This window comes from Xyrauchen texanus, chromosome 20, assembly GCF_025860055.1.
Source record: "Xyrauchen texanus isolate HMW12.3.18 chromosome 20, RBS_HiC_50CHRs, whole genome shotgun sequence".
NCBI lineage: Eukaryota > Metazoa > Chordata > Actinopteri > Cypriniformes > Catostomidae > Xyrauchen > Xyrauchen texanus.
Window position 1 is genome coordinate 8012541 of NC_068295.1, and position 24883 is coordinate 8037423.

Here is a 24883-nt window from a genome sequence, read left to right on the forward strand (position 1 = left end):
AAAATTTGTTGTATGAGGCGCTCACATCCTGTGTGCACTTCAGAATCTAATTGGCATGGCTTTACATTTTAGTCATTAGCCACAAGAGGCTGTGCATAAAGGACCGCTGGTAATGGTTCTTTAACTGTAGTAAAATCGGTTTAATGCACTGCCTGAACTGGCTTATTGCCTTTATAAAATACAGTAGCAGCAACAGCAATGTTGCAAAATTCAAAGGTTCATAAATTCACATTTTAAAACAGGTTCAAACACATACTGCTATTTTGTGTTGTTTTCAGACTTTTGGACCCTACTGTATGTTACTGAAACATAAGCTAGAAAAACAGATTTGGATATTTAGATGTTTCCCTATTTAAGTAGGTGGAAGCTGTATTCACATGACTGGAAATAACTGTCCATGAGTGAACTGGGTTGCTTAAAAGGGAATTTTACTGCATTGAATGATGTATAATACAATTGAAACTATTATGTTTGTTTTTTTAAAGCTGGTGGCAACTGATGGTGTCCAGCAGAGCAGACCTGTGACTGTGGACATTGTGGTCATCGATGCGAATGACAACACACCCACCTTCACTCAAGTGTCCTACAGTGTGGAGGTCTTCACTAATATGCTGCCTGGAGAAACCATCCTACAGGTGAGGACACATGATTTGCTTCTGAAACAAGTTTACATGGCACTACAGCTGATAAATATCCTCACTCATGAAGAGCCATTTGAGTCATTTATTCCTAGTGAAAGGTTTTTTCCAAAACTATAAATGTGATTTGCAGATTTCAATGAATAAATTACATAATTAAAAATCCAGGGTAAACAGTCATTTTTCTAACTAAATACAAAAGATAGCAGGCAACAAAACAGCTTTTAAAGAGGAACCAAATAATCTAATAGACAGTTAATGAACTGGAGAAAAAAATGTCTGTCACTTGTACCACTGTCTTTTATCATATGCCCCCCCTTCTGAGATTTCGGGTTATTTTCTGATGTTGTGTAAATGGTAACGGTTTAGAGGTTTTGTTCAGACTGAGTTGTCAAACTGATGTTGTGCTTTCTGGACCGTCTTGTGCTTATCAATTATCTTTATTAACAAACTATATTAACTAATTGAAATTACAGGTGTGAAACAGATTAAATAAGTACAAAGTAAATAGAATACAGTGGTAAAATAATGGAATACAGAGTGTGGATACGTGGTGCAAAATGATATAAAGTGAATGTAATGGGTGCATTACTTTCCCTCAGGCAATGACACTTTCTCTCTCAGTAATAAAACTGGATTCTTGTTTGCTTTATTTTCAATCTTTGCTCATATTTTGCTATCAGTCTATATTTGTCTCGTACTGTCACGACTGGGGCAGAATTTAAAGAAAAGTCAAACACATAAAGACCCGTAGTTCCTCTTTAAATAACAAACCGCCCTGATCCTCCAGAAATGGGGTCGGGGGTTACTGTCAGGTCACCTGGGCCACTTGGCAGTGTTTTATAAGCCATTTTTGCAGCTCTGTAGTGTGTGTGTGTGTGTGTGTGTGTGTGTGTGTGTGTGTGTGTGTGTGTGTGTGTGTGTGTGTGTGTGTGTATTTCTCCTTACCTTAACACTCAAAAGCTCTAAGCAGCTAAAAGCACTGCGGTATGGATTGGTGCTTCTGAAGCGCTCAGGTGGAATTCTCTAAATAATGAGAGCCGAGAATGGAGGTGGCGCTTGCTTATTAACAAAACTTGAATTAATTACCCTTAGGGAATATTAATTGCCCCTTATGTCTCTGCTAAAGGCTGGAATTAAGATGTACGGCTTGTGCTTTTAAAGATGTTAGTGTTCCACGTTAAGTGTTTACATCTTAATTCTCTTGTTTGAACCTAATCGAAAGTGTTTAGTCTTTGATCTACACGTCTGTGTTCAAGAATTTAAGCAGAATAATCATATTATGCTGCTTTTAAACCTCATTAACACAGAGTTTAATCTACATTTTAATAAGGACGAATGGATTTGCTGCTATAGTTGGTTTAAAATAATAAGTATTGAGTTTAAAGAAAGAAAGTTTAGAAAGTAGAACTGCATTTGACATTTACATTTATTCATTTTGAAGGCACTTTTATCCAAAGTGACTTACAAATGAGGAATATAACAGAAGCAATTCATCCTAAGGAGGCAGTAATATTAGAAGTGTTATAATATGAAGTTTCACATTTCACAGAGAAGCACAAATAGAGAGGAAGTTGAGAGACAGTGGTAAAAGAATGGATTGTGAACTTTTATTATTTTTTTTTTATTTTAAGAAGAAGAAATAAGACAGTTATAGCATTAGTGAGATTGTTTCAAGTGCTCGTGAACAAGATGTGTCTTTAGATGTTTCTTGAAGGTGGCACCAATCACCCTCTAATTGTAAGCTTCTGGGGGGCACATAGACTCAATGTAGCGAGTGTATACAGGGGTGTGCGGAGCCAGTGGTTGTTCTGTAAACGAGCATCAATGCCTTGAACTTTCAGTTTCGATGAAGTGCGCTCTTTTGGGCTTGTTGAACATGAATTGTACCATTGCGTTCTGGATCAATCACATAGGTTTTAGTGTACATGCAGGAACTCCTGCCAGAAGAGCATTGCAGTAGTCCAGTCTAGATATAACAAGAGCCTGAACAAGGAGTTGCGTAGCATGCTCAGATAGAAAGGGTCTGATATTCTTAATGTTATACAAAGCAAATCTGCATGATTGGGCTTTTCTTGTGATGTGGTCCGCGAAGTTCAACTGATCATCAAACACAACCCAAAGATTTCTGGCTGTCCTGGATGGTGTAATTTTTGATGAGTCTTGTTGAATGGAAAAGTGATATAACACCTCATCTGGCAGTATTATGAGATAACGCCATGGCATTCACAGAGAAAATTTTACAAAAAGTACAGCGGTAGTTTCATGGTGTGCCTTGTTGGACAAGTGCATTGTAGAACTATATTATTCTTTGTAAAATAACTTATTGATATTTGTATTACAGAGCAGCTTGGCCACAGACAATAAAGAACAGTGTAAAATAAATAAAAAGAATGTTACTTAAAATAAAATAATCATGTCTCTGTGTATTCTCTCAGCTGACTGCACAGGACGCTGATGCTGGTTTAAACGGACTGATCACATACTCTATCCTTGCTGGAGATCAGGGCAATTTCATCATCAATAACCACACAGGTCGAATCACATTAGCACCAGGGGTCACGCTGGTCATTGGTTGTTCCTATGCGCTGACCGTTAGAGCATCAGACAATGCTCCTGATCCAGAGAGGTCAAAAATGACTTAATTCCATCATTGTTTGTCTTTGATCTTTTATTTTCTCTGTTATACTTGCATCAACAAACTAATATTGTGTCATTATTACCTCATTCCTGTACATGGATTTATTGATGAATGATCTTTCATTTTGTGTAGGAGCTCCATAACTATGGTGTACATTGAGGTTCTCCCACCCAACAATCAGAGTCCCCCAAGATTCCCCCTGCAAACCTACAACCTGGAGATCAGTGAGGCCATGAGGATAGGAGCCATACTTTTAAACCTGCAGGTACACATATACTGCATACTGTGCAGTGTACACTCAATACTACCTCCTAACAGTAGTATGATACATTGTTGCCACAGGACCTTAGAGTCATATTGGAAATTAATTTGTTAGGTCACTCCATTGGCCACCCCACTCGCAATTACCATTTTTGAGCACAAGACTTAACACGTACTGCCCGAACATTCCTGTGCCACCACAGACTGATAGCTGGCCTCTGCCCGGCCACCCCTGTGAAAAACTCCTGGCTCCGCCCCTGCTTCTGCTTCCTCCTTTTGATCCAAATACGAACATCTGTTACAGGCAAATTTATACTAACTGGGCAAACATGCTTTTTAAGTTCCCCTAAAATGATGGCGAAATGCACTGGAAAAAGTTATGAAAATTTCCATGGTTAATAAATATCTCTGTAGTTATACTCTGTTCTATACAATTGCTTTGGCTAGAAAGTGCTGTTTGTGAGTGCAAATTGCTGTAAAATTATTTTTGTAAATCATTCAGATTCAGTGTCCTAATTTAGTGATCATGAATGACTGTAAAGTTCAAGAAAAATTTAATCATGTATTCGTCAAACTGTGCAATGATGACTTAAAGACATTACAGCTTCATTTTCTGTAACGCTGCTTTGAAGCAATGTGTGTTTCAAGTTTGTTTGTCAAGTAACAAATTACTTGATTGACTTGACCCTGGTCTTAACTCTTGGCAGTCCAGTCAAATTATGAGTCTAGAAAATTATCCTAAAAAATCTCAGTTCTGTTGTAAAATGCACATTTTGTCAAATCCAGGTATTGTGTGCATACAGATAATGTGCATGCTATACACATTACACATACAATATACTGCAGAAATAGTAAGAGTAGCATGGTGCTATGCTATTCCGAACATAGACACACATTTTAAAGACAGAAATTGCTGAATACAGATGTTATGCATAGACTACAGTGTAATCAAGATATTGATCAGATCAGATATTGCATTACAAACCAGAACATTCTTGCAAAGGTGTAGGGTTTGAAATTCTGACATTTTTTAAAATGTCACTGATTATAGTTTTGTGCATCTTGACATTGGCCTTTTCATTTGAGTGTGGTATATTGTTATCCTACAATTGATTTTATGTTGCATTGATTTTATGTTTCACCAGCCAGTACCAGCCAGAACAACTGGTGTAAATTGAAAGTTAATGGGTGTATTTCTACAGGCTACAGACCGTGAGTTGGATCCCATCACCTACTGGATAGATAGCGGAGACCCACATCACGTCTTCAATCTGTCAGGAACGTAAGTTTTCATTAATAATAAAAACATTAATTATTTGTTTATATCAATATATAATTATAGGGATATATACAAATTATATATCCCAGTTTTATATTATACACTGCCTGGGCAAAAATGTCGCTGTATAGATTTAACTCTCTGGAGTCTGAGGGTGTCCCTGGAAAAGTTTTGACATGCCTTGACATTTGTGCTTTTTTCAGTTGCTTAAAACCATATTAATGGCTAAAGTCTGATAACACTGTATTCAGCACAAAATGGGCTACAATAATATGTGAGCAACATGTGTGTACATGTTTGTATTTTTGAGAAAATAATATTGTTGCATGGTTTTTGAAAAAACTAAATTTTTAAGTCATCGAAATAAGGCCATATAACACATAATAAACATTTGTCCACAATACTTTTGAGAACTGGATCTTGTAGCCTAGAGTTTTTGCTAAAAATTATGTGAAAACCATCCTGATCACACATTCATACAAAACAATATATTAATTTAACATTTATTAGACACTTTTAGTGTTAGAAAGGTCATATGCGAGGAGGCGTGAACTATCATGAATATTGATGTATTTCACACCTGAGGAGACAAAGACCCCTCCCCTGGGCCTATCAATGAGGAATGTGACAAAACGAGAATGAATGTGAGGAGACTTAATGATCAAAATCAAGTTTATGTATCTGACTATACATTTTCTTTACATAAAGACTTCACTTAATTTTAGACCTACACTGCTGTTTAAAAGAAGTCTCTTCTGCTCACCAAGGCTGCATTTATTTGATCCAAAATACAGTAAAAACAGTGATATTGTGAACTCTTTTTTACAATTTAAAAGAACAGTTTTCTATTTTAAAATATTGTAAAATGAAATTTGTGATCAAAGCTGAATTTTCAGCATCATTACTGCAGTCTTCAGTGTCACATGATCCTTCAGAAATCATGCTTATTTTCTAATATGGGCATATTTACACCCGAACACATATTAGCAAGCACAAGCTTGATTGATGATAATAAGGCAGAATAAACACTAGTTGAAATCTAAACATTCATCTTATTTTTATATCATATTACATATCATATTTATATCATACAGCATACAATTTAAATACCTGCTTTAGCCGAAACAGCATTTAAATGTAACTAAAACATGCCTGTTAGGACATGTTTCAAATTTCAATACTCTGAATCATGGCTGGCAAGTCTGGAAACAGTCCCACTAGTAAAATATGTACATGTTTATATAAAATAGCATGTCAACTAATGAAAACTAAATGACTTACTCATCTGAAATTGTATCCGCGTCTGGATCAAGTCTCTCTTCAAAATGCAAATGTTCATCGGAGTCCCGCTCTTCATATGAGGAAAATATTAACTCTTCGTCACTATCCAGGAGTTTCCTCGCATGTGTATCGTCTGTGCATCTTTCAAATGCGCAGAAAAGTGAATGAATTTTATGTTTTTACAGTACAATCGGGGGCGTTTACCATTTGCATTGATCGCCTCAGCACATTACCTTATGAATAGCGCCCTCTGCCCGTGGGTGTGATCACATTAGGGATAATTAGCTGAGGCAGGAGAAACTGTACATTGCTTTTTTTCATACAGATTACATTGCAGGAGAATATTTGTTTTAAATTTGATTTGTATTATTTAAAAGTACACATTTTAAGCTTTTTTAGACATATGTTTCATGTTTGTGTGATAAGTATTCGCGGAATTTCAGTTCATTTTTGTGACGTGTTTCAGAAATATGCTCACGAACACAGAGACTGCTGTGAGCACACCCTTTTTATTTTCTTTATTTTACAAAATCACAAGATTTTGTTGTTATTGTGAGTGTACAAAAATAAAAGAAGACCCTTTATAGTCTCTAATGATGTCTTACACTTATCTGTATGCCCCAAAATGACGGAGAATTTGATGTTGTTTCCGCTGTAATGACGGAAAAAATCCAGTAGGGCGTGCCGGCGCATCCGTCGACCCCAGAGTGTTAAATAAGCAGATACTTAAGATCCTATGATTGGATCATTATTGCAGTGATTAATATGTTTCAGCTTGCAACAGTTCTTTTAACCCTAACTGATGCAGCATGTAGCTTCTCATTTCTTAAACAACTATGTCGTAAGATGTATCCCGTGGTCATGGAATAGATGTTACTGTGTTTCAAAAGGGGCAAATTATTGGCCTGCATCAAGCAAAGAAATTAAGCTGAAATCGCTGGAATTGAGTTAAGAACTGTCCAACTTATTATAATAACCTGGAGAGATAGTGGTGAAACATCAGCTTCATGGAAGAAATGTGTTTTGAAAAAAAATCTTGAATGATCATGATCAGAGATCGCTAAAACTATCGTAAAATGTTTTAAGTAGAATTCACGGCTATATTTACTAGCTAAAGTTGGAGCATTTCCACAAGCACAATGTGATGAGGAATGGGACTAAACAGCTGTGTGGCCACAAGAAAGCCACTTGTTAGTGAGGCTAATCAGAAAAAACTACTTCACTTTGCTAGTGAGCATAAATATTGGACTGTGGAGCCATGGAAAAAGTCATGTGGTCTTATAAGTCCAGATTTACCCTATTCCAAAGCGATGTGCGCTTCAGGGTAAGAAGGGAAGGACATGAAGTGATGCACCCGTCATGCATAGTGCCCACTGTACAAGCCTCTGGAGGCAGTGTTATGATCTGGGGTTGCTTCAATTGGTCAGGTCTAGGATCAGCAACATTATGCGGCAATAAAATAAAGTCAGCTGACTATCCTGAATGCACTGAATGAGCAGGTTATCCCATCAATGGATTGTTTCTTCCATGACGGCACAGGCATATTCCAGGATGACAATGCCAAGATTCATCAGGCTCAAATTGTGAAAGAGTGGTTCAGGGAGCATGAGGAATTATTTTGACACATGAATTTGCCACCATAGAGTCTTGAGCTTAACCCCATTGAAAGTCTTCGTGATGTGCTGGGGAAGATTTTATGGAATGGTTCGACTCTTCCTTAATAAATACAAGATCTCGGCCAAAAATTAATTCAACTCTGGACGGAAATAAATGTGGTGACATTGCATAACAATGGCACAATTAAATCTAAAGGCAGTCCAATGGAATATTAGAGTATGTGACTTTTTTTTGGGCCAGGCAGTGTATGATTCCCAGTTAAACAAGAATACATAACTTAAGGTGTATGAAGCACACATACCCCTTAAGAAGTTTGACAAATAATCGTAAATCCCCTAAAGTAGAAAATGAATCATCATGATTGTGATACATTTTTTGACAATTAATCGTCAGCTAAATTTCATAATCCTGACAACCCTAATGTCATATGTTCTGGTCTGGTCTTGTCTGGTCTCATGTGATCTTCTCTTGCCTCATCTAGTCTTGTCTCATCTGGTATTGTCTCGCCTCATCTGTTCTCATTTGGTATTGTCTTGTCTGATCTCATCTGGTCTTGTTTGGTCTCTTCACGTTGCGCCTCACCTCACCTCTTTTCATCTCATTAGGTCTTGACTTAACTTGTCTCATCTGGTCTTGTCTCGCCACATCTGGTCTCATCTTGTATCTTCACACCTCAATTCCCTCTTCTTATCTGGTCTTGTCTCTTTTGGTATCATCTGGTCTTGTCTTGTCTGGTCTCATCTGGTCTTGTTTCACCTCTTCTCTCCACGCCTCACCTTGTCGCATCTTATCTCATCAGGTCTTATCTGCTCTTTTCTAGTCTAATCTCTTCTGTTCTTGGCTTTTCTAGCCTCAAATCATCTCTCCTCCTCTTCCCTGTCCCTGTCTATTGTATTGTTAGTAAATGTTAAAATCAGCAATAATGTGATGTGAAAAGAATGGCAGAATTATTAGTCTTAAAAATGTATTTATTTCTGTTGAAGAAACAGCAAAAGTCATTAAAGAGCCATTGAAAAAAGGATATAAAATTTAAAGACTTTGCCTTGAATGCCGTGTGGCCTCCTTGAGGTTTGTGAGCCCGAAAGGAAAGAGAATCCTGCCATTGAAGTGCTTTATACGACTGATTCACAGGCTCCAGAGGACACGTTCAATATCGCTTTTGTAGGGGTCAGCTAAGGAGGAATTTAAAAAACACAGGCACACACACACACACATGATCAAGCAGAACAGCAGCCTGTTCCTTCTGCTGTGTGTGACTGCAATGTTAACAGGATCCGTCTGTCTTATGACACTCTCTCAACACACACACACACACACACACACACACACACACATGTTGTGTTTCCATGTTTTATGGGGACTTTCCATAGACATAATGGTTTTTATACTGTACAAACTTTATATTCTATCCCCTAAACCTAACCCTACCCCTAAACCTAACCCTCACAGAAAACTTTCTGCATTTTTACATTTTCAAAAAACATAATTTAGTATGATTTATAAGCTGTTTTCCTCATGGGGACCGACAAAATGTCCCCACAAGGTCAAAAATTTCGGGTTTTACTATCCTTATGGGGACATTTGGTCCCCACAAAGTGATAAATACACGCTCACACACACACACACACACACACACACACACACACACACGCTCACTATAGGAGGAGCCTGGTGATTTGCAGGAATGCTGTTAGTCTAGAGGTGATAATGGTGTCCCTATGGCTAGCTTTTCAGCATGGAGGACCATAGATGCTGGTTTATTAGTTGGTCAGGCAATATGTCAGATTTTAAGGCAATACTTGTTGTTTTTTCTTGTTTTAAGTATAAACCTCACAAAATGTTGTTAGATTTCTCAAAAGACAATCAAGTAATTGTCTTTTTTTATGGATGTTTAGATATTTTTCCCGGAATACACCAAACCCATATGACTGGTTCCATACTATGGGATCAATATCCCATCAAAAGTGTTGCGGTCATGGATCAAAAAAAAAAAATTGTAGCTAAATAATTAAGCGCAAAAATAAATAAAAAGCGCAGATCAAAATGATAAGCGCAGATCAAAAAATAACAAGCATGAATCAACAATATATATAAACACAAAAAAATAAAATTTAAGCAAATTAAAGTCATCAGAATTGCAAACAAATCACGTTTTCCTTGGCTATATTACTGTTTTTTGTGCTGTCTGACAATTTAGCTCATATATATTTTTTTTATGTATGCTTACACTGTAATTTTCTTTGCTTTTGTTTCCAAGTTCTGCGCTTGGTTTTCCAAAACGTTTAGAGTTTTGTGTAAATCAGGGGGCGTTTTTTGTCCCTATTGGTCCACTAGTTCTTGATCGACAGCTCCTCCTCTAGCCAATCATTCAAAGAGGGGGAGGTGACATCACTCCAATGCGACGACGATGGCTGCTGCTCAATTGCAGGATGGTAGATGAAGATGAATAACGCCAGTTGACAAATAATTGACTATTTTCAAAAACAAAGTTTTTCAATAAAATATTTTTTTTTATCTTGCCCATAGTCTATACTCAAAAACAAGCAAATATGCAATGCGGGTAGATGAGCAAAATTACTTGCGCATGAAATACCTGCATTTGGACAAATCATGAACTGGATTGAGCCTCGCCGCATTTGGAGGGTGGCATATTTCAGACCTTGGGCGCACATAAAAAACAACGAACATTCATAAAATTGCTCACACTTTCTGCAGGAAAATTAGCTCTAGAAAGTTTTAAATGATCATATGTTGGTGAATATTAAGACACCCCGGTGAGCCACTTGAGGCTGGCGAGCCATAGGTTTCTGACTCTGCTCTATATGATGGAAATGTTTGTAAATGTTTTGGATATGTATGTTCCAATGTTGCCTGTATCTTTACAGATGGTCCCTAAATTTGTGATTATTTGTGAATAAAGAACGTCCAACGTCAAGCCAACTTAATGGCATTATTTATTGATGTGGGGATGTTTGGTCACTTGTTTTTGCTGCAGTATCATGGAAAATCAAACTACATGTAGCCATGCCAATGATGCCAACGTAGGAAAAGCGGATCAAGTTGGGTTCTGAACTCACGACTACATTGTTACAGCTAGTTAAAAACATGCATCAAACATCCACATCAACCCAGTCTTGTTTTGTTTTTTTAGTTTTTTTTTATGCAGCCAATAACCTACAAATAATGAAGTCTTAAATAATACCTAAACTAAAGACTCTGCTAACTAATTTTAGCTGACTCGATACATGTGTTAACGGACCATGATAATGGCCTACTTAGACAACACATTGTTTCCTAGAGCTGGCAGATAATACTCAAAACAAATACAAGCAGTTTATCTATCAACCACAAATATTCTGTGATTGTCCAGGATTTGCCTGGACAATCACATTTGCCAACTGATGGTTATTCATCTTCATCTACCATCCTGCAATTGAGCAGCAGCCGCCGGCATTGCATTGGATTATTGGCTAGAGGAGGAGCTGTCGATCAAGAACTAGTGGACCTATGGGGATGCAAAACACCCCCTGATTTACATGAAACTCTACTCACAAGTTTTCGAAAACCAAGCGCAGAACTTAAAATACAGCATAAGCGTACAAAGTTTTTTTTTTTAATATGAGCAATTTTGTCAGAGCACAAAAAACAGAAATATAACCAAGGAAAACATGATTTTGTTTGCAATTCTGATGACTTTGTTTTAATTTTTCTGTTGTTGTTTTTTTTTTTTTTTGTGGCATATTTTAAATGTATATATTTTTTATTCGTGCTTGTTATATTTTGATCTGCGCTAATTATTTTGATCTGCGCTTTTTTTTTTTTTTTGCGCTTATTATTTTTTATCTGCGCTTTTTTTTTTTTTATTCACGCTTGTTATTTTTGGATCCGTGACCACAATACTTGAGATGTTAGGCAGAATGTTAGCCTCAGTCACCATTTAATATCATTGTATCGGGAAAAGGTGCACTGAAAGTGAATGGTGAAAGATATTAACATACTACCTAACATCTTCAAAGTCATATGGGTTTGGAAAAATTTGAAGGTGAGCACTCATTAATTTTGCGTTGTGTGTGTTAATGGGTGTATTTTGTGTCGGTTCAGTATAGGTCTTCTGGTGTTGGCCAAACCTCTGGATAGAGAGAACACTGACCAGTATCGCCTTATTGTCACTGCATCTGACGGCCACCCAGGAGGGGTGAGACTCAATGCACCCTATCATTTCACCTCTCTGCTCTACACAACACCACTAACTGAAGTTGCTTTAAATATATTTTCACAAATGCAAAGAAAGCAAAGAGCATCCACAAAAAAGACAAAAAAATAAAATATTTAATGTTGTGCTCACTATATTCCCTTTTCATTACTGTTAAAAAATCTCCTCAAGGCTGTTTCTGTTATGGGACTAAATGCAAATCCAAGTCTTATTTAAAAGTTCTCTCCTTTTTTAAAGAACATTTACTTGGGCGTTATCAGCTCACCTACTCTAATGAGGGAACTTTAACAAACAGAGAAATGGTGATGTACAAAATAACTGCACAAAGCTCATTTATCAAACACAGTCTCCTATCTTCAGGAGGTGTTGAGTTTTGTTGGGGTTTTGATAGTCATTTGAATAGTCATGAATAAAAGTCTTTCAAGACAATAAACCTGTGCCCTATAAACAAAGATAATTAAATAATTTCAATTTCAGGTAATTTCACGTCATCTTGTTCAAACGGGTCATATCTGAAGTGTGTAATTTCTTTGATGTTAAAATATTTTCTTTTATCCCAGCTCAATATGCAGAGTATACAGTACATAAGCCATTTGTACTTTAGCTTGATTTCCCCAAAATGTCTAAACACTTTCAAAACATTGCTCTGTTTGTTTGAGCGTCCCAACCAGGGGTGCGTTTCCCAAAATTCAACCAACCAAAATATTTCAACAATTTAGTGTTTCCTGAAACTGTAGTTCCAATGAACATTTGCATACAGCTCCAGCTCTTTACCTGTGTTCACAAGCATAGTTTGTTGGACATTATTTAATTTGACTGAGGTTTCTATATCTTGTCCTCCATCTTTAACTTTCAGTCTGTCAACACTTTGACCATGTTTACATGCATTTAGAAAACGTCTTATTCCGGAGGTATATATACTTATATATAAGTAGTGTTTTGAAACGTTGCATAAACACGAATGCAGCCATTTAAGGGATTATAGTCTGTTAAGAAAAAGTGAACACAGCTTTTACATGTTTATGTTACCACAAGTGTCGGTTATATATTTTTGAAAAGTGCACATGTGCGTATACGCTCAAGTGTGTCGGGGGAATCCCAAAGTTTGAAGTAGAGGGAAACCCATCTATAGCAGCATATTACTTGGTGCACACCGCTTTCGTGTCTTCAGTGGCTTTCTCACATGAAACAGCTTCCTGGTGTATGTGCAAATGAGCATTTATAATTTAATATTCGAGGAAGTTATTACTCCACCCCCTGAGTAAGCTCATTAATGACAGCTATGATGTTGAACCAACATGGTTCAAACAATGGATGTGCAACATAGTTACTACGGTTTCAGTAATCAGACGAGAATAGCAAGTTCGTTTCCCCAAAGATGCACCGAACTATGGTGGTTAAGCAGTGAGTTACATTATTGTATGGGAACCGCTCCCCAGCATAGTATTGCAAATTTGACTCAATTTTATTCCGATCAATGGATGATGAGGGATTGTCTGTAACTAGGGTTGGGAACCGAGAACCTTTCTTGTTCAGAACCGGTTCCATTCTTTAAAAAAATACCGGAATCAAATGATCTTCATGAATTCCAATGTGGCTGGAACAACATTCTGAAATACTCTGACAATGTTTCCAGCAACACATCTCTGCAGCAGCGTTGTCCTCTACTGACTCTACAGCATAAAACACACAGCTCTACCAGTGTATTTGGTTACCGATCAAGCGAGTCTCGAGCCGACTTCTAAAGCATGAATCTAAAGCATGAATCACAGTATACGGTATTACACAATTATTATTATCAGTTACAATGGCCCTAAAAGGAGAGAAAACTGAAGGTTTTTTTTTTTGGTTGAACATTTGAGCCTGATGAAAAACATGCTTTATTGTAATTGAAACTTAAACAATAAATGGAAAAATATTATAACATGTTATATAACTAAACCATGTTAGTTGAGATGTTAGCATAGCATGTTAAATTAACTACTTAATGTGTAATAACATCAGCTGTGTGAGCTTTAAAGTAATGTCCTATGATTATTAATATTTAACATATACCGTAGGTGCATGACATCACAGCCAGCCTTTATCGCAGTGGTTCTCAACTGCTTTTGCTTCAGGACCAGATTTTACATTGGAAATCAAGTGGCGACCCGCCATAGTACAAACGTGACCTGTATTTAATGTATCCTGGGTCGCATTACCTTTTATGTTGCATAGTTTTGTTCATGGTTTTCAATTACAAGGACATGCATCAAGTTACATTATTTTCTCTCCCCCCTTTTAAAAATGTAAGAACATATTTACTTATTTGAGTCCATTATTATCCCATTTGTTTCCTAATTTCAAACATAATTTCAAACAGAACATACATATTAGGAAAGGCTCCTTATTACCATGATTAGGTCAGTTTAGCTAGTGTTGAATAATAGTAATAATAATAACAAATTATAGAATTTATGAAAAAATAAGTACTTGCTGAAACACATCTTGAAACGTTCTGGTTACTTCCATAACCTCCGATCCCTGATGGAGGGAACGAGACGTTGTGTCGATTTAGTGAAACTAGGGTCACTCTTGAGAGCCCGAAATGCCTCTTATCTTGATAAAAGGCCAATGAGAATTGGCGAGTGGTATTTGCATGCCCCTCCTCCGGACATACGCAATGAGGACATGACCCATCCATGAAAGAAGTCTTGGTGTGAGTGGCACTCAGGCACGAAAGACAATGATTGTGGCCGTCAGAGGGTGAGAGATATCAACCGCAACCAGGAATAACATATAGCCGGAATGTTATCTTTAAAAAGACTTGTCTTGAAAAAGACGTTCCGGTGTGTGCCGCTCTTTTAGAATGTACTCTTGTAGGAAAGGCAAAATGAAACTCTTTCAGAATATACTCTTTTAGAATCTGCTGAAGCACCTAGGGGTGATCTCTTCAGTGCACCCTTGCAGAGAGGGGAGAAAGCCATTGTAATGTGACGTAAGGATCCAGCAGATGTGAGGGATCGCTTTGCTCAGCTTGAACCATTGACCGCTTGGCTCCGAAGAGAAAATCTAATGAGTGGTATGCAGCATCCCCTCCTTTATACCCGTATGTCCGCGTATGTCTGATCTTTTATCAAGATCAGAGGCGTCTCAGGCTCTCAAGAGTGACCCCTAGTGTCACTACATCGACACAACATCGAGTGAGTGACAGATAGGAACTTTAACTACAATTGCCACTCTTGATATAAAATGAGGTCTATTAGATTCTACCTTTATATTATCTCATATGAAACTATAGCATTTTGACAAAATATAACAATTATTTTACTCATGTAAAATCGTGATTTTTTTTTTAAAGGTGATGATGTATAATGACAAAAAAAAAAATGTGCATAGCACAATGTTGCTCTTTTCCTCCTCAGTGCTGTTTGGCATGCCAGGGCTTCCGACTGTTTGAGAGGTTCGACTTGACTTCCTCCGTAATGCTTTAAACTAGAAATGTCTCATTAGAATTGAAATTGGTCACATCAGTTTTGAGGTCTGCACTCCGCAATATCGAGGGAAGCCCAGATGTTGCATGCTCGTGTCAGAGAGCAGAGCAGATCATGATCAGTAAATCTGCCTTGGCAGTCATAAATAGGCTATCACTTGCGCAGCCTCCAAAATATCTTTAACGGGAGAACCATGGCATTGTTCTTTCCCTGCTGTCCGAGACCCAGTCTGAATAGACCTGCGATAAAATAATTACTGGAATCGATACTGGAACCATCAAGGAGCCGGAATCGTTAAGAGGAATCGGAACCAGAATCGTAAAACTTTTTGCGCTTCCCAACCCTATTTGTAACACCGCTATTGTCGCTATTGCAGTTTTATTTGGTGAAGCTAGTGGTCAAGTTTCACACTTCAGATTTCATTCATTTATTTGACCCGCCCTCTGCCTCTAAATGCATCATATGACATTTAATGAAATATTCACTACACACTGTTCCTGAAATGAAACAAGCTTCAATGTAATTTTCAGCTTCAAGAGACATTTTCAATGTTAGTTCAGTATTCCTGTGTTTGTGCCTCTCAGCGCACACTGTATGCCTCTGCACATCATTCTTCATTATGTAGCTACCTGATAATTTTTTACCAAATCAACAAATCCAATTGTGATTACAAATTTCCCTATCCAGAATAAATCTTTTTTTTTTATGATAGATTTTTCATGCACATCTCCGTCCCATTAAGATCTGATTTTGAATGATCGGTTGAATTTATATTTACAGTATCACTGTGTGCTACTAAACCTTTAAGCCCCAGGAAGTTAATTGCTGTTGATTTAATTATACCTCTGAAAATGTGTCGCTGGAATGGAGTCAGAAAATTAACGGTGACACTCTTTTTTTTAAGCAGACATATTCAATATTTAAAAAGAAAACAAAAAAACACAGATAGACAGCAGCAGAGGGAATGATTGAGTGAAGGGTTGCTCTAGCTTTATAGCTGTTAGAGTATTGCTGAAAGTTTTTGCTTTTTTTGTACGTTTATATGCAACACAATGTTTCTACAGACACCTTTATCTGAACATTCCTTAATTAATAGTTGCATGTCATTTAGGCGAGTATGACATGATCCTGAATCAACATCATTTGTTGGTCATCAAAGAAAATTTTTATCAAACAAGCATTGCTATAATCCTAACCACAATCCTAATCTACACCTACTATCATCGAATGATTGGATCAGAACGTTGTTTAAGCCCTTAATGTCAACCATCAACCTAACACCATAAAATGTGATTGTTTTCCAGGACAAACAAGGATTTGGATCCAATACCATTTTGTACTTGACTAAATCATACTAGTTGTAATAATTTAAATACAACTGGTATATAATTAATCTGTATTTGCAGACTTCCACTGCTACAGTCATCATTGTCGTAACAGACGTTAATGACAATGATCCCACCTTTGACCACACTCTACTCAGAAACCTGACAGTGCAGGAGGAAGTGGCCAATGTGCTTGTTGGTCATGTCAGGGTAAGTATCATAAAAAGTAAATAAAGGTCTTTTAATTTGTGTCATTTTTAGTTTACAACTTTATTAATCCCCACTTGACAATTGAAAGTAGGTCTGCATAGGTTATTTTACACACAAGTTTCCCAAAATTATGGAATTATCTTGTAGGAATTGTCTGAAAATTGGGCTGTCTTCACAAATATCACATAGTGTTACTTTTTGCCACGGATTTTAATTTTAATGTTTAATGTGAAAGCTTAAAACATCACTATCCAGAAACTTCAGTCACATAATAATTTTTTTCATTAGTTTAACAATTAGCCCTAAGACATGTATTTCCATCTGCCCCACCAGCTTTAACTGCTTCTGAGGGTCCTGCTACATTCACACCTGTTGCAGCTTCACCTGTCATGCAGCTCAGATTGTCAAACAACAATCTGTTTTTCCCTAATTAATTCATCGGAAATCAGAGTCATTAGTCGCCTTACACCTTACTATGATGACTGCCTCTGTTCTGTTCTGCCCTGTCAAGCACTGTGGATCTTTAATTAGTCTGTTTGATTTATTATGCTTTTGTTGGTTAGAAAGATAATCAATAAATGACACAACAGGCTTTCATTCACAATGCCGTATTGTCATTCGCTTTGGCATCATGCTGTTCTTTACCGCTCATTTGTTGTGCTGTGATGTCTTGATCTGTGAGTTTGGCTTTAAAGTGATTCACTGGTGGGAGATGATGTGTCGGTACCCTTGTTTATGGATGAAACAGCTGTGGAAATTTAGTGGCATTTATTCCGTGTTGCAGTGTTTCCCTATAGAATTCTGCTTATTTTTGTCACCCCCACCTAAAATATTAATTGTATTTAATAAATACATTATTATTTATTAAATATATTTTTATTGAAAAAAATATTTGGTCCTAACTACAGACTTTTGGTGACAGACTTTAATGTTATAAGGATTTAGATTATAATTTAATCCTTTAAATTTTTAAAGCTGTTATGATATCTATATTATAAAGATATTATGTGTATATATATATATATATATATATATATATATATATATATATATATATATATATATTTCACTGAGGACTTTGTTAGAAACATTTGTACACCTACAGTTCTTACTCGTGCTATTTACCTTTTTAGCCAAATGTGTGGCAGATACTGGTAAAGAGCTTCAGGTAATGTCCTCATCAACCGTCAGAATGGGTGATTCCCAGTGATTTTGACCAGGGCATGGTGCCAGACGGGCTGCTTTGGGTATTTCTGTAACTGCTGATCTCCTGGGATTTTCACACACAACATTTGTTTTCTCAGAATGGTGCCAAAAAAATTCTAAATAAAACTTCCAGTGAGCAGCAGTTCTGCGGACGAAAATGCCTTGTTGATGAGTGAGGTCAGTGCAGAATGGCCAGACTGATTTGAGCTGACAGAAAAGCTACATTAACTCAGATAACCACTCTTTACAATTGTATTGAGCAGAATAGCATCTCAGAATGCACAACATGTCAAACATTGAGGCAGATGTGCTAAAACAGTTGAAGACCACATCTGGCAATTTATTAGGACCATGGTGTTACTAATAAAGTACTCAGTGAGTGTAAATAACCATCTTAAGACAAATGTTTTTGTGAAACATCTTATGTGTCTTAGACTTTTGCACAGATATTATATATCACAATCACATATTTCTTTTTTTATGCATTTGGCAGACGCTTTTATCCAAAGCGACTTACAGAGCCTTTATTACAGGGACGATCCCCCCGGAGCAACCTGGAGTTAAGTGCCTTGCTCAAGGACACAATGGTGGTGGCTGTGGGGATCGAACCAGCGACCTTCTGATTAACAGTTTACCAGTTAGTTGGTTTAGACCACCACACCACCACCACTCACCACTACATGGCGCTGCAGATGGCTGCTTCAGTGTGGAGTACTCTAGCATTTTTGTTACTTTTGTTTGTTTGTCATGTTTTTTGTCACTCTTTCCCAATCAGTTTCACCAGGGATGAACTGCTGAATATTTGGCAGAGCATACCTAATAATGTTTTGCCGGTGTTTGATTATTTAGACGTTTTATTAAACATCTTGGTTGGAGGCACAGTGGTGCTCTACAAACGATCCAAAAGACGCATATAATAGAAGCGAGCCAGAGTGCTGCCACCCTGCATGTGGAGATCGCGACTCTTCTTTGCAAGGGTGCGATAGAGTCTGTCCCTCCAGCCTAGATTGGGGAAGGGTTCTACAGCCCTTACGCCATCGTAACAAAGAAAGTTGTGGGTGTTGCCAATTTTGGACTGCAAGTTCTGAACCAAGCCAGAAACACATTTTGACTTGCATCAATATTGGTTTACGCCAGTAGACCTTAAGGATGCGTACTTTCACGTCTCAGTTTTACCTCGACACAGACCATTCCTACAGTTTGCTTTTGATGGCCGGGTGTATCAGTACAAGGTCCTCCCCTTCAGACGTCCTCTCCCTGTCCCATCGCGTCTTCACAAAAGGCAGCTCTTGTCCCGTTAAGGGCAAGTGCGTCTGCATACTCAACTACCTCGACGACTGACTGATTCTAGAACACTCTCGAGAGATGCTCAGGCACCTCAGCCGTCTAGGGGGCTCAGCCGTCTAGGGTCAACTGGGAAAAGAACAAGCTCTCCTCGGTTCTGAGCATCTTTTCTGGGCATGGAGTTAGACTCCGCTTTTTATTGAATACATATGAAACAGCACTGGCTTCAGACTCGAGTCCTGAGATGGGCATGGCGCAGTGGCACATATCGCGTAGCTATCATGACGCTCTTCCACCACTTATTTAGCCCTTGGACAGACATCATGTTTTGTGGCAGGAGTTCCCCTATAGCAGGTGTCCAGACACGTCGTGATCACCACAAACACCTCAAAGTTGGGCTGGGGTGCCATGTGAAACTCGCTGGTTGGCACATCAACTGCCTAGAGTTGCTGGCCGTACTGCTCGCCCTGCGGAGACTATTGCCTTTGATCCGGGGCAAGCATGTGTTGGTCCGGTCAGACAACACAGCGACAATAGTGTACATAAATCGGCAAGGCGGCGTACGCTCTCCTCTCATGCCGCAATTCGCTTGCCAGCTCCTCTCTGAACCCTCTCTGCCCCTGGCTGCCATGTTTGTAAAGCTCCTCCCCTTTGATGCAGGACCTACCACCGCACCCCTTTCATGTGCGGCTGGTGAGCCAACATGTCATATTACCACATTTTGACCTCCACTTTAGGCAGGATGTTGTCTCCGATGGGTCTTTCCCCCTGAAAGAATAGGAAAGGAAAATAAAACCCTCCCCGATGCGTATAAAATCGTTAGATGAAGAGCAGGATCTAATACTCTGTGGAGGGAAAACATAGGGAGAAATGCCTGCAGCTGGCGTGGCCTGCTCCCATGCTAGTTCCGCCCCCCCCCCCTCAGGGATGTGGGGAACTACATGACATCTTTTTGGGGAGTTGGGGGAGGTAACATGCAGACTGCAATTACACACACGCGCAGCAGCTTAATTGCACTTGCATCAGCAGTTCACGTAACACGGTTCAGATGTTGTGGCATTTTTCTATAGGGACCCCTAGTGTCACTACATTGACACAACGTTGAGTGAGTGACAGAAAGGGAACGTCTTGGTTACGGACCTTGTCTCAGCTCCTCACCCACTCTCATTCAGATTGTGTGCTATTCCTTCTCCTTTTATAGCTGTATATCAGGGGGAGTGGCATGCAAATTCCACTCGCCAAGTCTCATTGGCCTTTACTCAAAAGAATAGAGGTGTCCGGGGCTCTAAAGAGCAACCCCTAATATCACTACATTGACACAACATGTCGTTCCCCCATCAGGGAACGGAGGTTACAATAGTAACCACGACATTCTGTTATATGTCCTAATATTTGTGTCTATTTATACTCTTGTTTTATATTCTGTTTCTACACACACACACACACACACACACACACACACACACACACATAACTATAGTACATGGTGTTGTATGAACAACTAGACAGTGATGAACATCTTAATCTTAAGACTTATCAGACTTATGTCAAACTAGTAATTTGTGAGTTTGTGGTTGTTTTTGTGTGATTCATTAAAAGAACTGGCTCATAAGAGACATTTGTTTGTAAATTAGACCACAGTAATCCTTCTGTATATTTGTTTTTAAGTGCAGCATATAAAGACAACACAATAGAAATACAGATTGTCTTGGTACATTTCACGGTACATGATCTTTTTTTATCTTGTTATATCAATTTAGACTGTAAGCCATGGCGCTGTAGATTTGTGATTTTATACAGTTATGGCCAATTAAACATGAATTTGACGGACGTTTGTGCTCAAGTCAGATCTGAGCTTGTGAACTTCTCTCTATTTTCATCCTCTTTCTTTTAATTTCATCATCCCCTCACCTCATGTTCTGTGTAGTCTGTCATGTTCACAACACGCAGGTGCTAACCAAACTTTTGAGTTCTATCTCTCTCTCAAATGCACACACGAATCCCAGAGGAGACCACAACCACCTGGATTGTTTTTCTGTCATGACAAACAAACAAGCATGCATACATGGGCACTTATTTCATACATTAGAAATAACACACCATACACAAAGACTCCAAACCGTCATTGTGATACTGTACTACAAAGCACAAAACCTAAAGCCAAACATTTTACAGCTGCAGTTTTTTAAACAGGCATTAGCAGGAAATATTGCCACACGCTTTGAGACTGAGAGCGAAAATTTGCTGTAAAAATTCAATGCAAACAAGATTTTAAATGAATCAATACATTCATATGGACCTTTTCATATTGGGGATGAATTTAGTCTGACTACAAAGCAAAATTGTATTCCTTCTGTAGGTAACTTTTTCCCCTTTGTAAGCTAGCACTATTTTATTACAGCAGTTATACTATTATAAATAATAGTACACCTCTATTATTGTAATTTTACCGCATTTCACTAGGTATGGCTTACTTGACAAATCACAAGATTCTCTTCAAACTTTTGCTCTTACAGTAGTTAAATTGAAAGACAAAATTTGCCATAGAAGAATTTACTCTAATGCCTACTTTAGCGCTCCTTGTGGCAACGCTGCATACTTTTGAAAATGCATAGTTTTGAGTTATAAATTGGCTAAAAGATGTTCTTTTTGTGTAGCAGTAAATTAGCTTATTGATTAATCACACTTACAATACATTACTGCATAAAAGCAAATTAAATTTGTATTCTAAGATGGTTGTATCTTGCATGAAAGTATGTAATAGACCAATCCATCTTGTTGTAAATAGAAATATAAAAAATTAAGAATTGCTTGAGTGAAATTAAAGTGCCACACAGCAGCTGTTGAGAAACTCTCTTGGGGAGGCCACAATACTGCAGACTTGTCTGCTCTGACTTATTATGGCAAACAACACCAACATTAGGAAACAGTTTTTTATTTATACATTGTGTAGGTTTGTTTGTTTATTTATTATTCTTTTTACATATTCATTCCAATAGTTAATTATTGAGGCAAGCAGATGTTGTGTGAGTGTGCTGACAGTAGGTTTTGATGAGTACGGCTGGTGAGAGGGGCCATGGGCGGTACTTTGATTTCTCACCGCTCAGATGTGGTGGTAATTTCTTAGGGCTCAGACATGCTCCTTTTTTATTTAACTTATTTCCATTTGCCTGCATTTGGATTCCATTGCTTCATCCTTTCATCTTCCTCTTCCTCTCTCCTTTTTTGTCGCTCATGTCGGTTACTCACCATGTTTCTCTAAAAACCCTCTCTCTTGCCCTCTCTCCCATCTGCACATCAAGTCAAGTTATATTTATTTGTATAGTGCCTTTCACAACACACATAGTTTCAAAGCAGCTTTACAGAAGATCAGGCATGAACAGAAAATGAAACTGTAATATCTATAGTATAATGTCTTAAAGTCATCATTGTGTAGTTTGCTAAAATATGATGGTGAATTGTTTAAAAATAAGTAATTAAATAATAATTGTATTTATAGCCCCAGAGAACAAGCGAAGGTGACTGTGGCAAGGAAAACAAAACTCCATAAGATGTTGGTTAATGGAGAAAAAATTACCTTGGGAGAAACCACACTCACTGTGAGGGCCAGTTCCCCTCTGGCTAACATCATGAATATAATGCCAATTTTACTTATGTATTGTGCAAGTGCAAGTCATTGTTTAAAATTAAGGGTCAGTGTTTAAACAAAGATGTTGTATGAACTGTAAGATTAATGATTAATGTCTTTAAAGTCCATCCTGAATTAACTGCAGAAGTTCACATAGATGCAATTGTCCTTGTTAATTGGCTGATGAAGGCTTTTGTTGGCAATTAATTGATAGTCTATGTATTCCATTATAAGAGTGTAGTCCATCATTAGACTGAGGTGATGCAGGCAGAGATCAGTTTGGTGCATCGCAGTTCAACCTGGCCATAATTCCGGGGAGGTCTATCCTAAATCCAAGGTTCAAGCAATGGCATATGAAGCATCCCATGTCTTGTGGTTGGATTTGGCATCAGTTCATTCTTTGAAGTCCATCATAATAGACTGAAGTGATGTTTGGCTGGCACCGGCTGCTATTAGTCATCATCACTCAGCAACACGTAGCAGTGGAGTCCAACACAAAGCAGGAATGGAGCTCGATCCAGCCGGTTCTGGTGACCTCAGGATAGGAGTCCGAAGGTTGAGACAGGGAAACAAATAGAAAAATATTAGCATAGATGCCATTCAATTTAGTGCAGATTTATAGATCACGATCAATGTTTCTGGTTCCGGCAGACCGAACTAAAGCAGCCTAATTGTGAGATGCCTGACTAAATAGATGAGTCTTTAGTCTAGACGTAAACTGAGTGAGTGTGTCTGCATCTCGAATAGTGTTAGGGAGCCAAATATGAGAAGGATCTACCTCCTTTTGTGGATTTTGATACTCTAGGAACTATTAACAGGCCATCATTTTGCATATGTAATTACTAGGAAGGAATTATGGCAGGTACCTCTGAAATTACAGTCAAACACTGCTCCCATGCTCGCATACAAATGAGCCATTCTAATCACACAGGAATTAGGATTAGTTAAGAAACTTTTTATTTATTTCTCCTAAAGAACCACCAGATATTATTTTTATTTGTGATTTTTCTTTCTTTCTTTCTTTCTTTCTTTCTTTCTTTCTTTCTTTCTTTCTTTCTTTTTCTACTCACACTTTTTTCCATTATGAAGGCTGTGGTGTAAGTGTCTGGGGGAGACAACATATGACATCATTGGTCCTTAAAGGGATAGATCACCCAAACATTTTAAATCTATCATCATTTACTAACCCGAATGCCATCCAAAATGTGCATGACCTTCTTTCTTCTGCAGAACATAATGATTTTGGTGGGAAAGAGGTGTGGGTAAGAAACATATCAATATTTGAGATATTGTTCCATAAATCTCCACTTTCACTTTCACATGCTTCTTCTGTTTTTGGTTATTTGCAATATTCATGTATATCACCACCTACTTGGTCGGGAGGAAAATTTATTGTAAAATTTGGCTTAAATATTGATCTGTTTCTCACCAACACCTATCATATCGCTTCTGAAGATATATATGAAACCACTGGATTTGTATGGATTACTCTTATGCTGCCTTTATGTGCATACATGTTGGTGCCCATTCATTTGCATTGTAAGGATCTACAGAACTGAAATAGTCTTCATTTCATTTGTGTTCAGCGGAAGAATGTCATACACATCTGGGATGGCATGAGGGTGAGAAAACTATGAGAATATTCATTTTTGGATGAAATATCCCTTTAAAACCTCTGAAATTTCTAACCCAGATCCAAGGAGCCTTTTGTAAATGGCCTTGTAGATGTTCCACACTGCCTTGACATTGAGATGATGAGATCAGCTTATGGTTTGCTCAGATATTTTGAAGCAACATTTTACTATGTAATAAATAGTGTAAGCAATG

At 37.9% G+C, this 24883-nt stretch overlaps 1 protein-coding gene across 1 annotated transcript in view; it reads left to right on the forward strand.

Annotated features, from left to right (window-relative positions):
* Positions 1 to 24883, forward strand: part of pcdh15a (protocadherin-related 15a) — a 250136-nt gene that overhangs the window by 135517 nt on the left and 89736 nt on the right. The window contains exons 14-19 of the mRNA XM_052150614.1: positions 486 to 635; positions 3077 to 3267; positions 3412 to 3544; positions 4743 to 4822; positions 11819 to 11912; positions 16810 to 16938. Coding sequence (XP_052006574.1) covers positions 486 to 635; positions 3077 to 3267; positions 3412 to 3544; positions 4743 to 4822; positions 11819 to 11912; positions 16810 to 16938 — 777 coding nt within the window. The remainder of the gene's footprint in view (positions 1 to 485; positions 636 to 3076; positions 3268 to 3411; positions 3545 to 4742; positions 4823 to 11818; positions 11913 to 16809; positions 16939 to 24883) is intronic.